This window comes from Nicotiana tabacum, chromosome 11 (assembly GCF_000715075.1).
Source record: "Nicotiana tabacum cultivar K326 chromosome 11, ASM71507v2, whole genome shotgun sequence".
NCBI classification, from domain to species: Eukaryota; Viridiplantae; Streptophyta; class Magnoliopsida; order Solanales; family Solanaceae; genus Nicotiana; species Nicotiana tabacum.
The window spans coordinates 161,305,902-161,324,073 of NC_134090.1; the positions used below are offsets into that span (position 1 = coordinate 161,305,902).

Here is an 18,172-nt window from a genome sequence, read left to right on the forward strand (position 1 = left end):
AACAGTAATGTAAGCAGGGATAGAGAATATACAACCTGGAACATCTGAGTACCTTTGAGGGCTACTGACATGAAATGCATGATACATATGTATGTATACATAAACTTTTAAAACATACGCCTCTGTGGGCATCATCATCATCATATCGTACCCAGCCATAATAGGCTTGGTAAAAACGTACCCGGCCGTCATAAGGCTCGGTAGAATCGTACCCGGCCACGTGGAGCTCGGTAAAACCCGACTATAGCGCGGCTCGGTAGAGTAAAATAGATACATATATATAATGCATGCTCGACTCATGGAATCACATTCTAAACCTTTCGGAGTGACGTAAGGTCGGTATCCTCTGTACATGTTATTAGGACCAACTCTTCATTACGAACCTTATAAGAGTTAGGAAGTACCAACAACATTGATAACATAAGAATAAGAGAAGCAACATTAACATCAATCATTCCATAAGAGGGAAAGCAATGTAAGTACTGCTAGCTTCTAAGAGTAGAGTATCTTTGGAAGCTCGTTCATTACATTATGTACAATCGGAGTCGTGCAAAAGAAGAAAAGGGATAGCCTCACATACCTTGTATATACTGCCCCAATCACAAGCTATGCCATTGTCACAACTCCTTAGTCTACAATAAGAGAAACGATACTATCGTTATCATTTAAACGTCATAACTATTATGTATCAACCGCAACCTATTTTACGTTAAAACGAACAGCACCTCCCCTATATATAGGACTTCACACCATTCCAAACAATCACCAAACAGCCCAAACAACATCGCTAATAAACATATTGAGCCTCCCAAAATAGTCCACGCATAACCTAATTACATCATACATATGACGACGACCGTACCTCCAAAACTCTACAAAATAGTAGTAAAACACGTAGCCCAATAGTAACACAACACAATCCACAAAACAGTCCGCTACAAGTGAATAACTCGAACTCACGGCTTCCGATCACCGTCCTGTGAGTTCTTACATGTATAGAACGAATTACCATGGATTCATAGAAGATAAAAAAGTATGAAAGATGGCAGTAACTTACCATGGATTCACAGCAGATTAAAATGTATGAAAGATGGCAGTAACTTACCTTACTTGTTGGATTACTCAGCCCTTCCCTTGGTTCTTCAAACTCTAGGTTTTACCTTCAAATAGAACTTGAAAGAGAGGGAAAATCGATTAGGGTTTGTGTGGGATTTTTGGGGAGGATTTGCAGGGGTTAACTTTGGTTTTGAGGGTCTGAAATATGGATGAAATAACTGAGTTCATAACCCCTTAAAAGTCCTCTCTTGGCCGACTTAGGTCTTTTAATTTTGTCCTATCATTTTGGCAAGTAGGTAATGCACCTACTTGCCATCTACCAATCTGCGCAGGCTTGCGAAAATATGAATATCTCTATACTCCGAGATCGTATTGACAAATGGTTTAATGAATTGGAAACTAGACTCGTAGATCTTTAATTTGGTGGGTAGATAACCCAGTAATACCTTGTAAATTAGGAGAAAAGCTTAGAAACATTTAACCTAATGTTTAAGTAAAATTATGAACCTAAGTAGCGACAACATTTGTCGACTTTTGTTTCATAACTCGTTTGACTTCAAGACTTATGGTACAGATATTATATGATTCAAACACTTTAATACATGACCTTGAGTGTATTAAGAACCTCTAGGTTTACCTGAAAATACGAGTTACAACATCCTTGATTCGTTTAACTTCTAATACTTGTTAATCACCCTTATACACCCTTGTATCACTTAAGACCAATAGGATTAACTTCTTATCATATCAAATGTAATTCCTTCTTGGATTTATGTTAACTAATATATGGCATGAACTAACGTGTGTGGATATGGGTTGTAACACCCTTCCCCCTTAGGAACATTCATCCTCGAATGTAAGGGTTCATGGGGAGTTTAAATCATCGTGGATTCCGGTCAAGTTTCTCCCATAAATAGAGGACAACTTGCAAGCGGTTAACTCAACGTATGGCCTTACAAGAGTATGCAAAGCATTATGGACATGTACATTATCTGCATATCACCATTTTGTATTAAGGAAGAGTATTCTCAAGTTATTTCTTACCTCATAGAGCCATTTCACCTTCCAATGTATCATGTGTTCCACCAGTATCCTTGTTATCTTCATTCACGGGTATTTAGACTTCATCTCCTCTTCTGCTTCCCATGTTATTTCTTCCATATTCTTGTTCCTCCACAATACTTTGATGGAAGCTACATCTTCTGTTATCATCTTGCGAACTTGTCGATCTAATATAGCCTCTGGCACTTCTTCATCATGTTATCCCACCAATATTTCTCCTAGACATCATGATACATCTTTGTCGAGCCGAGATAAATGGAATATCGGGATTGATGAATCTCATTCATAATCTTATCTCGCAACCCTGCCACATTAGGCACACATAATCGGCCCTAGTATCTCAGTGTCCCATCTCTTCCGATCTCAAAAGCCATACTTTTACACTGCTGAATGCTCTCTCTTAATCGTATAAAGATAGGATCTTCATATTGCCGTTCTTTTACCTGGGCTACCAAAGATGATTCTGATGTATTCTGTACGGTAACACCTCCATCATTAGAGTCTAACAGTCTGATTCTCATATTGGCTAGCTGATGAAGCTCTTTAGTCAACCCCCATCTACCCGCCTCAATATGTACTAAGCTTCCCATTGATTTATGGCTGAGAGCGTCTGCCACAACATTGACTTTACCGGGATGATACAATATCTCGACGTCGTAGTCTTTCAATATTCAACTCTTTCTGCTTGAAGATGTATTGTAAACTCTTGTGATATGTGTAGATGTCAATATGGACGCCATATAAGTAGTGCCGCCATATCTTTAAAGCATATATTACTGCAGCCAATTCCAAATCATGGGTTGGATAATTCTTTTCATGCTTATTCAATTGTCTTGATGCATAAGCAATCACCTTCCTACGCTGAATCAATACGCACCCCAAACCTATACCTGAGGCATCACAATATACCACATAACCTTCTGTTCCTTCAGGAAGAGTGGGCACTGGTGCGGATGTTAATCGATTCTTCAGCTCCTGAAAACTACATTCACAAGTGTCAGACCGCTGGAACTTTGTATCTTTCTGTGTTAACTTAGTCAATGGTGATGATATAGAGGAAAACTCTTCCACAAACCGCCTATAATATCCTGCTAGCCATATGAAGCTGCGGACTTGTGATGGTGTTGTAGGTCTCGGCCAATTCTTTACTGCATCGATCTTTTGAGTGTCGACACTAATACCCTCGTCAGATATCACATGGCCAAGGAACGCTACTGAGTTCAGCCAAAATTCACATTTGGAGAGCTTAGCATATAACTTACGATCCTGAAGCATCTGTAATACTATCCGCAAGTGGCCCGCATGTTCCGCCTCCGAACGAGAATATACTAGAATGTCATCAATGAATACAATCACGAACACATCAAGATAGGGCCTAAATATAGTATTCATGAGATTCATAAAAGCTGCTGGGGCATTTGTTAGCCCGAACAACATCACCAAGAACTCAAAGTGCCCGTATCTTGTCCGGAAGGCCATCTTCGGAATATCCTTCTCCTTAACCCTCACCTGATGATACCCTGAACGTAAATCAATCTTGGAGAAATACTTGGCACCCTGGGGTTGGTCAAATAGGTCATCAATTCTTGGAAGTGGATACTTGTTCTTTATAGTAGACTTATTCAACTGTCGATAGTTGATACACATCCGTAACGACCCATCTTTCTTCCGCATGAGTAGGACTGGTGCACCCCAAGGTGAAGTGCTAGGTCTAATGAAGCCCTTATCTAGAAAATCCTTCAACTGCACCTTCAACTCTACTGCCTCTGTATCACTAACATGCATAACCCGAAGTGTACGATGAACCTGGTCAATAAAAGTCTGCGGGTCCTCCTTGGGGTCTGATTCGGTAAACACTGGAGGGTCTAAATTAATAAAATCACGAACTCTCGTACTAACTGGTTTCTCAGCAGCACCTGTATTCTGCCTCTGAACCTGAGCAGCTACCAAGCTAGTCAATAACTGTAAAGCACTCCGCATATCCTGGTCTGTAGTGCTAGACGGAGGAACTGGAGGTACTGGGTGCCTCCTAATATCCTCTGGAGGAGACGAGGTAGCTAAGGTATGAGACGGCATCTCACTCTGAGCCTCACTTTGGCCTGCTCTGGCTTGGGGCACCTGACTGGTACCCTCTCCCGCATCTGTATCAAGCCGTCTACTAATTGTTTGCTTCCTAGTCGAAGGCATCGCTAAAAGAAAACAAGGTGAATATTAGAGACAAACACTTACGACTCAACTCTACGCACGATCTAGATTCAGGAAGAAGGTAACAACCCTAGATGTCATGTAGCCTCCTGATTATAAATGTGGCGCGCTACACATCCATAATCAAGACTCTACTAGACACGACTCATAGACAATCCCTAGGACAGACTTGCTCTGATACCAAGTTTGTCACGACCCAAACTGGAGGGCCATGACTAGCACCCGACCATACTTTCCGAGCACCGACGTACATTTTATCTAACCTTTTTTTAATTATCCTTTAGGGTTGACGAGATCAATATAAATAGTAGACCTGGATCATGGACAACCAACAATAAAATATGATGGCATGAACATACATAGCAGGGGATGACCAGACAATCAAGAAACTACATATAATGTACGAGCTACCACACTACCATTAAAGACTATACAACAAAAACCAGCCGACAAGGCATACCAAACTATACATGAGTCGACACTTGTCTATGAGCCTCTAAATAACATAAGTGCTGCAACATAGCCGGAATAGGGCCCAAACATACCCATAATGTCTATAACAAAAATGCATACCAAGACCATGGCAAGTCCGGAGAAGGGATCTCCCCAATCACTGCTGAACTGGACAACCTACTGTGGTGGGGGAGCTGCACCTGCCTGTCTATTAGGGCCTGCAGCACGACATGCAGCGTCCACAAACAAAAAGACGTTAGTACGAATAAAGTACTGAGTATGTAAGGCAGGGAACCATAAATATGAACAGTAATGTAAGCAGGGATAGAGAATATACAACCTGGAACATCTGAGTACCTCTGAGGGCTACTAACATGAAATGCATGATACATATGTATATATACATAAACTTTTAAAACATACTTCTATGTGGGCATCATCATCATCATATCGTACCCAGCCATAATAGGCTTGGTAAAAACGTACCCGGCCGTTATAAGGCTCGGTAGAATCGTACCCGGCCACGTGGTTCTCGGTAAAACCCATCTGATTAGTGGTTGCACAATATGTGCCGTACCCGGCCGACTATAGCGTGGCTCGGTAGAGTAAAATAGATACATATATATAATGCATGCTCGACTCATGGAATCACATTCTAAACCTTTCGGGAGTGACGTAAGGTCGGTATCCTCTGTACACGTTATTAGGACCAACTCTTCATTATGAACCTTATAAGAGTCAGGAAGTACCAACAACATTGATAACATAAGAATAAGAGAAGCAACATTAACATCAATCGTTCCATAAGAGGGAAAGCAATGTAAGTACTGCTAGCTTCTAAGAGTAGAGTATCTTGGGAAGCTCGTTCATTACATTATGTACAATCGAAGTCGTGCAAAAGAAGAAAAGGGATAGCCTCACATACCTTGTATATACTGACCCTATCACAAGCTATGCCATTGTCACAACTCCTTAGTCTACAATAAGAGAAACGATACTACCATTATCATTTAAGCGTCATAACTATTATGTATCGACCACAACCTATTTTACGTTGAAACGGACAACACCTCCCCTATATATATGACTTCACACCATTCCAAACAATCACCAAACAGCCCAAACAACATCAATAATAAACATATTGAGCCTCCCAAAACAGTCCACGCACAACCTAATTACATCATACATACGACGACCACCGTAGTCGTGTCAAACGACCCGAAAATGTTACAAATCACTATCAGCCCACAACCCTTCATATATATGGTGTTCCTCCACACCCTTCCACCTCTAAAACTCCACAAAATAGTAGTAAAACATGCATCCCAATAGCAACACAAATCAGTCCGCTACAAGTGAATAACTCGAACTCACGACTTCCGATCACCATCCCGTGAGTTCTTACATGTATAGAACGAATTACCATGAATTCACAGTAGATAAAAATGTATGAAAGAAGGCAGTAACTTACCTTACTTGTTGGATAACTCAGCCCTTCCCTTGGTTCTTCAAACTCTAGGTTTTACCTTCAAATAGAACTTGAAAGAGAGGGAAAATCGATTAGGATTTGTGTGGGATTTTTGGGGAGGAGTTGCAGGGGTTAACTTTGGTTTTGAGGGTCTGAAATATGGATGAAATAACTGAGTTCATAACCCCTTAAAAGTCCTCTCTTTGCCGACTTAGGTCTTTTAATTTTGTCCTATCATTTTGGCAAGTAGGTGATGCACCTACTTGTCATCTACCAATCTGCGCAGGCTTGCAAAAATATGAATATCTCTATACTCCGAGATCGTATTGACAAATGGTTTAATGCGTTGGAAACTAGACTCGTAGATATTTAATTTGGTGGTTAGATAACCCAGTAATACCTTGTAAATTAGGATAAAAGCTTAGAAACATTTAATCTAATGTTTAAGTAAAATTATGAACCCAAGTTGCGACAACATTTGTCGACTTTTGTTTCATAACTCGTTTGACTTCAAGACTTATGGTACGGATATTATATGATTCAAACACTTTAATACATGACCTTGAGTGTATTAAGAACCTCTAGGTTTACCTGAAAATACGAGTTACAACATCCTTGATTCGTTTAACTTCTAATACTTGTTAATCACCTTTATACACCCTTGTATCACTTAAGACCAATAGGATTAACTTCTTATCATCTTAAAGGTAATTCCTTCTTGGATTTATGTTAACTAATATATGGCATGAACTAACGTGTGTGGATATGGAGTTGAAACCACTTCCTCCACACCTCAGGTATGAATTCTTGGGCTCAAACTCTACTTTACCAGTTATTCTTTCTTCTTGCCTTACTAACATGCAGGTTGAGGCCACTTTGGCGGTGCTTCAAAAGTGGAAAAGGGCAATTGGATGGACTCTAGCTGACATTCGGGGAATAAGCCCCGCATTTTGTATGCACAAAATTATCTTGGAGGATGATGCAAAGCCTTCCTTGGAGCATCAAAGAAGATTGAACGAGGCTATGCAAGAAGTGGTAAAGAAAGAAGTGATCAAATGGTTGGATGCCGGGGTTGTGTACCCCATTTCTGATAGCTCATGGACTTCTCCGGTGCAATGTGTACCGAAAAAAGGGTGGTATGACTGTGGTGACCAAAGACAACAATGAACTTATTCCTACTCGGACAGTCACAGGTTGGAGGGTTTGCATGGACTACCGGAAGGTAAACAAGGTGACCCGAAAGGACCATTTCTCATTGCCATTCCTTGACCAAATGCTTGATCGTCTCACGGGGTGTGCTTTTTATTGCTTTTTGGATGGGTACTCGGGGTATAATCAAATCTTAATTGCCCTGGAGGACCAAGAGAAGACCACCTTTACTTGTCCGTATGGAACCTTCGCTTTCTCTCGGATGCCGTTCGTATTATGCAATGCTCCGGCAACATTCTAAAAATGCATGATGGCTATATTCATCGACATGGTAGAAGATATATTGGAGGTCTTCATGGATGATTTCAGTGTGGTTGGTGATTCCTTTGAAGAATGTTTGAGAAATTTGGATAGAGTATTGGCCCGATGTGAAGACACAAACCTCGTACTCAATTGGGAAAAATGTCATTTCATGGTTGAAGAGGGTATGGTGTTGGGTCACAAAATTTCAAAGCATGAAATTGAAGTTGACAAAGCTAAGATAGAGGTGATTTCAAGGCTACCTTCCCCCATTTCTGTCAAAGGGGTGAGGAGTTTTCTTGGGCACACGGGCTTTTACCGAAGGTTTATAAAAGATTTTTCAAAAGTGGTAAACCCTTTGTGCAAGTTGCTAGAAAAGGATGCAAAGTTTGTGTTCGATGAGGGATGTATGCAAGCATTCGAGCTTCTCAAGCTTAAGTTGACCACTACCCCTATCATTACCGTACCAAGTTAGAGCTTGCCCTTCGAGCTCATGTGTGATGCAAGTGACATTGCGGTTGGGGCTGTTTTAGGTCAAAGTATTAAAAAGATGTTTCATCCGGTGTACTACGCAAGCAAGACCATGAATGAGGCTCAAAGGAACTATACAGTCACCGAGAAAGAGTTGTTGGCTATATTATTTGCAATGGAAAAGTTTCGGCCATATCTTATGGGGGCCAAGGTCATAGTGCACACCAATCATGCTGCTCTTAGGTACTTGATGAAAAAGAAAGACTCCAAGTCAAGATTTATGTGATGGGTGTTACTACTTCAAGAGTTTGATCTAAAAATTATGGATCGGAAAGGTAGTGAGAACCAAGTGGCGGACCACTTGTCCCATTTGGAGGAGGAGGGAAGGCCTTGTGATGGCCTTGATATCAATGATTCATTTCCCGACGAACAACTCCTTGCGGTGTCAATGAATGATATTCCATGGTTTGCCGATGTTGCAAATTACCTTGTGACCGAGTAATCCCGTGTGAGCTCTCTTCTAACCAAATGAACAAGCTCAAGCGGGATAGTTTGGATATCTATTGGGATGAGCCATACTTGTTCAAGATTTGCATGGATGGTGTGATTTGTAGATGTGTCCCGGAGGAAGAACAATTGAGTATCTTAGAGGCTTGCCATTCTTCACTCTATGGTGGCCATCATGGTAGGGTGAGGACCGCCTCGAAAGTTCTTAGTTGTGAATTCTATTGGCCCACCTGGTTCAAAGATGCATGTGATTTTGTGAAGAGGTGTGACGATTGCCAAAGAGCGGGTGAAATTTCAAAAAGGGATGAGATGCCTCTCAATACCATTCTTGAAGTGGATATCTTTGATGTTTGGGGCATCGATTTCATGGGTCCATTTGTTAGCTCTTGTGGGAATACTTACATTCTCGTGGCGGTTGACTATGTCTCAAAATGGGTTGAAGCCGTGGCTTTGCCTAACAATGAAGCCCGGAGTGTTGTTGCATTTCTTAAAAAGAGCATTTTCACAAGGTTTGGCACTCCTCGTGCTATTATTAGTGATGGGGGGGTCTCACTTTTGCAATAAAGATTTCGACACATTGCTTTCCAAGTACGGTGTCAATCATAAGGTTTCGACCCCTTATCATCCTCAAGCTAGTGGTCAAGTGGAAGTCTCCAATAGAGAAATCAAAAGTATCTTGTCAAAGACGGTCAATGCAAATAGGACCGATTGGTCGAAGAAGTTGGATGACGCTCTATGGGCTTATCAGACGGCTTACAAAACTCCGATTGGGATGTCTCCGTATCGATTGGTGTTTGGAAAATCATGCCATCTTCTGGTTAAGTTAGTGCACAAGGCCATGTGGGCTTTGAGGAAGTTGAATCTTGAATGGGATGTTGCAGCTAATCTTCGTGTTGAAAAACTCAATGAACTCGATTAATTTAGACTCCATGCCTACTCCAGTTCGTCCTTGTATAAGGACAAGATGAAGTACCTTCATGACAAATATGTTCGTTGAAAAGAGTTCAATGTAGGTGATTTGGTTCTCTTGTTCAACTCCCGGTTACGTCTGTTTCCGGGAAAGCTCAAATCCAAATGGAGTGGACCGTTTGAAGTTGTGTTTGTGACCCCTTTTGGTGCTCTTGATTTGAAAAACAAAAATGGTGAAGTCTTTAGAGTTAATGGGCACCGGTAAAGCATTATCTTGGAAAGTTTGATGACAGCCACGTGGTGGTCCTTCATCTCAAGTGATGTGGTGGTAACATGCGTCGTGCCGCGACGTCAAATCAGGCGCTTCTTGGGAGGCAACCCATGTGTTTTTCTTCTTATTTTCTTTGATTTTCTTTGTAATATAGGATTGATTTTTGGGCTAACTGGTTGTGAGATGTTTCAGGGATTGTGTTGATACAGTGCAAGACATAGTGAAGAAAATGTTCAGTCTCTGAAGTTTCCAGTGCGGCCGCACTGGTGAAGGCCAAAATGATACCTCTTTGAAGTTTGCCACTACGGCCGCACTACACTTTGTGCAGTCCGCAATGGACCACTGCGGTCGCGGTCTGTTTTGTGCGGACCGCAGTGGAATACTGGATCAAGTTTGATCATAACAGCCTAGTGCGGGCCGCGGTCCATTTTGTGCGGTCCGCACTAGTAGGTGAGACTGGGCCCCATGGGCTTTTCTATAAATAGACCCTGGGGACCCCCTTTTACCCTTTTTTCAATTTTAACTCTCACAAGCATAGAGCATTGTTCATCTTCCTTTCTTCTTGTAATTAACTACTTACATCGATCAGTCCTCACTTCATCTAACAACTGGTAACATAATTTTCCATTTTCTTGTTTCAATTCTGTCAATTTCATTTTATTTTCAATTTTTCTTAGCTTATAATTCTTGTTCCTCCCCTAATTAGTTCGCTAGCTGGGTTAGATTGGTTGTAATGCTGATTCATGAGGACTTAATGAGTTTATGGACTAGGTAAATATGTAGGGACATAAATTAGCAAAAGTTAAACTTAAAAGAAAAATCTAAGAACCCTAACTCAGTGCCACTGCTAGGCACCCTGTGCGGACCGCAGTCACTTTTGTGCGGTCCGCAGTGACCTAGTGCGGTCAGCAGTACCACTTTGTGAGGACCGCGTTGACAAACTTCAAAAAGATTACTCTTGGTCAGTGCGGCCGCACTACATATTGTGCGGTCCGCACTGGCCTAGTACGACCGTGGTACCATTTTGTGCGGGCCGCATTGGTTAGATTCAGATGAACGGTAGTCTGAACCCCATCCCTGTATGGACTGCATTCATTATTGTGCGGTCCATAGTAGTCCCTATGCGGCCACACTCTATTTTGTGCAGTCCGCACTAGGTTGTTTTTGCAACCTGGCTGCAACTTTTCAATTCTGTCTGCAATCCTTTCTGCATAAATGTTGCCCATTGCTTCTATTGATACTAACAATGTAAGATGATTGTGTTTGCAGATAATGGTTAAACAAAGAGGAAAAGGCTCCAAACAACCCGACAGAGGTGATTCCTCCCGGGGAGGGAAGCAGAGATTGGTTAAACTCACACCCTAGGCTCGTCAAAACATAAAGAAGATGAGAAAGGCAATTAAGGCAGCTGATAGAGCCTGTGATCAGTCAGGGAGTGAGTATGTGCCCCCCCAAGATATTTCTTCAAACTCATTACCAACATATTTCCACTCAAGTTTTAGATTGATAGATGACACTCCTCCACCATCACCCACTGCCCAAGCACCAGAGCATGTTTCTACTGAGTCGTCTAAGGGCTCAGCAGCCGGCAGTAGTGAATTCTCCACCTCTCCCACAACTTCATTATCTGGGGAGGGTGCAGACGGAGGTGAGGAGGAAGTGCAAGGGGTTGAGGAGGTAGCTGAGGGTGGTGAGCCTCAGGTTGGGGGCATTGCCCGAACTAGAAAACCCGAAGTTTGGAAGGATAGATTCGTGAGCCAGGTGGCGTACCACAAATTTATGGAGTGGTGGCTGGTGAGAAAATTGATACCAGAGCGAAGTTTCATTGACAGAGATCTTTTACCCCACAACCCTGACGTGCATAGATAGTTCAGAATGAGAGTGGGTTGGGAGCACTTCTTAGATGACTGTATGGATGCCAATGAACACTTGGTCAAAGAGTTCTGTTGTAATGTAGCCCACATCGTAAAAGGGTTCCAAAGTGACCAAGGTTCGGAACCTCAAGTTGTTTTTTGACGGGAAGTCACTCAATGAATACTTGGGTTTCAATGAGGAAGATGAGTCTCTTTATATGGCAAAGCTGGAGATGGGCGAGGAGGTCCGTCCATGGTTAGCTTAGTACTTGGCAATCCTAGGTACCATTCCGGAGTGGTTGACTGTTGGGGTCAAAATACTACGGAGGACCCTACACTTTTAGGCGAGGGGCTGGGAGACATTTGTGTGCAGTCGGTTAGACCCTACTACCCATGTCCAGACACTGGTGCGGGCAGCTAGTATATCCTCCAAATAGCCTCAACAGAGGCATCCACAGCCTTCTTTCGCACTGTTACTACACCATTGACATGTTCTTTTACGTTGGCATAGAATTCACGAACAACCATCATATTCCCATCGTCCGGCTCTTCAAAGAAGATTTGCAGCCCCCGCTTGACCAGCTCATGATACAAGTTAGGGCAGCCAAGCTGGAGCAACCCTATATCCCTGCCCCTCTCCGGTATTGGTTTCTCAGGAGCCTTATCGGCAAAATGATCCCGAGCCTTGGCGGAGATGAACCTATTACTATCAAAAGGACGAGCAAGAGCTGACCTGCGCGCCCTGGAAGATCCAGCTTGACCGTTGGATGAAGCACCTGTGGTTCGGCGTTTCCTGGAGGGAGCCATAGTACTTGGAAGGAGAATAGCATTAGCACAGCACAAAAGGTGTGACTCAACTGCGGTTACTCAGACTTCACCCGCACAATTGGTCACAATTACCATTTACACTCACGGTGTCATTTAAACAAACACCTTGTGGGCATTATATACCGGAACTCCCAATTAAACATATTGTAACCCAATTACCACCACAATTTTCCCAAATTCACCCAACTAAGTTAAGATATACAATTCGACAAACATCAGCACCCACAAGCACTACACACACACTACAAATTACTTCTAAGGAAATAGGAGAAAAAGCTACTACATGATTAAGAAATTAAAACGAAAATCTGCAAAAAAAATGGCAAAAAGAAAACCATACCTGTAGTGAGAGAAGATGGTGAGAAGTGAAGAAGAGTAGGGTAGGGGGTGGCTTGAACCTTGTGGAATTTGAGCTGGGATTAGTTGGGAATGGAGAAGGGGAATTTGGAGAAGAAGGGAATTAGGGCTGGGATTCGTTGGGTGTTTGATAAGCGAAAGGGGAATAGTTAGGGTGGGGGGGATAAACAACTAAAACAATTAACATACAAAAAAAATAAAATGTTAAGTTAAACAAAGTGGCAGGCGGACGGTACTAGCGTGGTTCGAGCGCGGCCGCGCTAGTGAGATAAAATGTTTGGCCTTATGCACGACCACTAGCACGGGCGCACTTCAAGCGTGGGCACTAGCGCGGGCGCGCTCCTGGGTGTAAAGTTGAGGCAGAATGTTTGGCCATATGCGTGGCCTATAGCGCGGGCACGCTCCTAGGCTCAAACGTTTTCCACTTTTTTACCTGTTCCTTCCGCGTCTGACGGCCTTATCACTCGCCCAAGCTCACCTGCACTGGTTAGTACTTACCAAAATCAAAATTAACAAATACTAACTATACTAAAGTCACTACGCATTGGGTTGCCTCCCAACCAACGCCTTAGTTAATGTCGTGGCACGACAGTTATAACAAGTAAATGGGTTACCTCTCATGCAGTGCCTGATTTAACGTTGCGGCACGATACAGATGAGCGCATTTAAGGCTCTCTCGACCTCTGAGGTTCAGTCATATGGATCGTTGACACTTCCTTGGGTTCATCCATGCCCACATATGGTTTCAATCTTTTCCCATTGACTCTATGGGAATCGTTTTCTGAGGCAATATCTATGGAACCTGAAGGGAGCACTTCGACTACCCGAAATGGTCCAGACCATCATGACTTGAGTTTACCCGGAAATAGCCTTAATCTTGAGTTATAAAGCAACACCATGTCTTCGGGATTGAAATTTCGCTCAATAATGTTCTTGTCGTGCAACCTCTTCATTCTCTCCTTGTACAACCTTGTGCTCTTGAAAGTAAGAAATCGGAACTCGTCTAGCTCATGCAATTCTATGACTCTATTTGTTCCCGTAGCCTCAATGTCCAGATTTAACTATTTCATTTCCCACCAAGCTCTATGTTCTAGTTCCACTGGCAAGTGACAGGTCTTCCTGAACACCAACTTATATGGTGGCATACAAATCGGTATTTTGAAAGCGGTTCTGTAGGCCCAGAGTGCATCATCTAGCTTTTTCGCCCAATCAGTTCTTGTGGCGTTCACAGTCTTGGTCAGCACACTCTTTATCTCTCTATTCGACATTTCAACCTGTCCATTGGTGTGAGGATGATATGGGGTTGCCACCTTGTGGCACATATCGTACTTAGCTAGTAATTTCTCGAAGGCTCGATTGCAGAAGTGAGTGCCTCCGTCACTGATAACAACTCTCGGGATCCCAAAACGGGTGAATATATTCTTCTTCAAGAACCCCACCACCACTCTTGCATCATTGGTGGGTAGTTCTGCAGCTTTCACCCATTTGGACACATAATCTACAACAACAAGTATGTACTTATTGCCAAAGGAGCTGACAAAAGGGCCCATGACGACAGAAAATGTTCACGGTTTGCTAACATTCATCACAGCCCTTCACCCATTGATGTGCATCCTTAAACATTGTTGGATAGTAGAACCCGACTTCTAGAACTTTTGCTGTCATCCTGACTCCTACAAAATGTCTGCCATATGTTGATGCGTGACATGCCTGCAAAACAGAAGATTGTTCTATCTCGGGGACACACCTCTGGATCATATTGTCAACCCAAATTCTAAATATATAAGGTTCATCCTAGTAATACATGTGGAAGTCACGGTAAAACCTTTTCTTTTGCACAGAGGAAAGGTCATAGGGAACTATACCGCTTGCCAGGTAATTTGCAAAGTTTAAATACCATGGCACTTCCTCAAGGCTTGTGGCGAGTAGCTGCTCATCTGGAAAGGTTTCCAGAATATCCTCTGTCTCAACTGAGTGTTCAACTCCTTCAAGTCGTGATAGATGATCATCAACTGGTTTCCATGCCCTTACGGTCACGAATCTCCAGGTCAAACTCTTGCAGTAGCAGTACCCAACGAATCAGGCGCGGTTTGGACTCCTTCTTTTCAATTAAGTACCTGGGAGTAGCATGATTAGTATAGACAATTACCTTAGAGCCGATAAGGTATGATCTGAACTTGTCGAATGCAAACACCACAGCCAGTATCTCCTTTTCAGTCATAGTGTAGTCCAGCTGAGCTCCACTCAATGTTCTATTGGCGTAGTAAATTGGGTGCATTATCTTTTCTTTCCGCTGTCCTAGCACTGCCCCCACTGCATAGTCACTAGAGTCACACGTGATTTTGAATGGTTGCTCCCATTTGGGGGCAACAATGATGGGTGTTGTGACTAGCCTCTTTTTCAACTCCTCGAATTCTACCTTGCAATCATTAGAAAACATGAAAGAGTGATCTTTTTCTAACAACTTATAGAGAGGGTTGGCAATTTTTGAGAAGTCTTTGATAAATCTCCGGTAGAAATCGGCATGCCCGAGGAAGTTACTGATTGACTTGACTGATGTGGGGGTGGCAGCTTTTCTATCATATCAACTTTAGCATGATCCACCTCGATTCCCTTACTTGATACCATGTGTCCCAAGACTATACCCTCTTGTACCATGAAATGGCACTTTTCCCAATTAAGTACAAGGTTAGTCTCGATACATCTCTTCAATACTCGGGTTAGGTTTGTAAGACACTCATCGAATGAAATTCCCACCACTGAGAAATCATCCATGAACACCTCCATTATGTCGTCAACCATGTCAGTGCATATGGCCATCATGCACCTTTGGAATGTGGCTGGTGCATTGCATAGGCCAAAAGGCATCCTCCGAAAGGCATAAATTCCATATAGACATGTGAAGGAGGTCTTCTCTATGTCCTCTGGTGCAATGGAGATTTGGTTGTAGCTTGAGTACCCATACAGAAAACAGAAGTGGGACCTCCCTGCCAGTCTGTCAAGCATCTAATCAATGAATGGAAGTGGGAAGTGGTCTTTCCAGGATGCCAGATTTAATTTCCTATAGTCCATACAAATTCTCCAGCATGTGACGGTTCTTGTAGAGATCAGCTCATTGTTGTCATTTTTTACCACCGTCATACCACCGTTCTTAGGAACACATTGCACCGGGCTAACCTAGTTACTATCAGAGATGGGGAAAATGATTCCCGCATCCAACTACTTAATAACCTTCTTCTTCACCACTTCCTTCATGTTGGGGTTTAACCTTCTTTGGTGCTCCCTGGAAGGTTTGTGCCCCTCTTCCAATAGAATTTTATGCATACAATATGCCAAGCTAATCCTCTTAATGTCTGCCATGGTCCACCTAATGGCAGTCTTGCACTCCTTGAGTACCTGCAAAAGTGTTGTGCCTGCACATCTAACAAACTAGATGAGATAATAACAGGTAATGTGGAGTTAGGTCCTAGGAATGCATACATGAGATGGGTGGGCCGTGGCTTCAACTCCAGCTTTGGTGGTTCTTATATGGATGGCTTGGCCGGAGGAGTTTCTCTGTTTTCTAAGTGCATGGGCTCGAATTCTAGTGTTCTCTCCCAAAATCCTCTGCCCACTAGAGCCAACACCAATTCTGCTAATTCTTCCCCGTTCACCTCATCTAAATTCACAAGACATGCAGCAAGAGGATCTTCAATAGTTAATGCCTCATAATCCTCTTCCACGATTACATCCACGACATCAATAAGAGAATAATTGGCGAATTCACTTGGTCGCCTCATAGATTTCTGCACGTTGAATGTTATCTCCTCATCGTTCAACCTCATCTTGAGCTCCCCAGTTTAACAATCAATGAGGGCTCGCCTTGTGGCCAAGAATGGTCTTCCCAAAATTATGGAAATTTCTTCATCCACTATACAATCCAGAATCACAAAATCTGCACGGAACACAAATTTCCCTACTTGTACTAACACGTCATCCAAAATACCTGAGGATCTTTTCACAGTTCTGTCAGCTAGCTGCAACAATATAGATGTGGGTCTAGATCTTCCAATCCCCAACCTCTTGTAGATCGCAAGGGGCATAAGATTTATGCTAGCCCCCAAATCATAGAGTGCCTTGGCAAAGGCGAAGTTACCAATGGTGCAGGGAATTGTGCTCCCTGGATCAGACAACTTCTCAGCAACTCGTCTAGTCACCACATCACTGCAGGTCTGAGTTAGAGTCACTGTGGCCAAATCTTGGAAGTCGAATTTTTGGGACATCAAGCCCTTCATCATTTTTGCATAACCAAGCATCTCCTTCAAAGCATCAATCAATGGAATATTTACCTGGATTTGTTTCAACATTTCCAAAAATTTCTTGTAGTGTTCCTCCTTTTGGTATTTGGCCAGCCTCTGTAGGAATGGTGCTGGAGGTCTCTTCTTCCCAATGATTTGGGTTTTCTCTATGTAAGACACCACCTCAACTATCGGTTCTTGGGCTGTCTTAGCTTTTTTCTCAACCTCAATCTATGTGTTGGTTTCTTCTTGGGTAGGCTGTACTGTCACTTCTATCAGTTTTGCTAAATCATCTAGCTCAATGGGCACTGGTGCAAGTGTCTCAGCCTGTCTACTTTCTCGAGCCCTCTCTTGCTCCAAGTCTAAGTCTCTTCCATACGTAGACTCACTGCCATCAGCTGCTTCGGGTTTTGATCTTTTGGATTTACCTGAGTGTCTGCAGGCAATGTCCCATGAGGAAAATTATTTAAAGACATCAAGATCTAGCCCATTTGCACTTCAATATTCTTTATGGCTGACTCATGTGCATCTACTCTTTTACTCATTTTCGCATTTGACCCAATAACCTGTTGCATCATTACCTCGAGTCTAGCAAACCCATCTTCCTGTCTCCCACCATGTTGCTGCTGAGGAGGATGATAACCCTGCTGCTGAATTTGATTGTTGTATCCCGGTGGCCTTTGGTAGGGCGTCACATTATTGTGAGGTTGCATGGCTCCCATATTTCCATTATTGTGATGTGGCTGGACTGACATGTATGGTTGATTCTGTTGGCCCTAATTCTGACCACCCTATCTCTGGCCCCCATAATTAGACACATAATTCATGTCCTCAGGATAATGATGATGATCCCTTTCTGCATTCCATTGGTGATCACGCCCAACTCTAGTCCTAAAAAGGATAAGAGGTCACTGCAAATATAATCCGATCTAAAAGTCTGAAGTCGAATCCCACAAAGAACTAAGACTTAGCTATATATGTTTAATATCACTACAAAAATAAG

General features: G+C 42.7%; 1 protein-coding gene across 1 annotated transcript; it reads right to left on the bottom strand.

The window, feature by feature from the left end:
- Nucleotides 1-16,731: 16,731 nt before the first annotated feature.
- LOC142166101 (uncharacterized) lies at nucleotides 16,732-17,154 on the bottom strand. The gene has a single exon (XM_075224519.1). The coding sequence runs from the start codon at nucleotides 17,152-17,154 to the stop codon at nucleotides 16,732-16,734; it is 423 nt and encodes a 140-aa protein (XP_075080620.1).
- Nucleotides 17,155-18,172: the final 1,018 nt, after the last annotated feature.

Bases quoted from the DNA above. Each gene is read 5' to 3' on its own strand.
- LOC142166101 (XM_075224519.1), bottom strand. From the start codon at position 17,154: ATGTCCCAAAAATTCGACTTCCAAGATTTGGCCACAGTGACTCTAACT.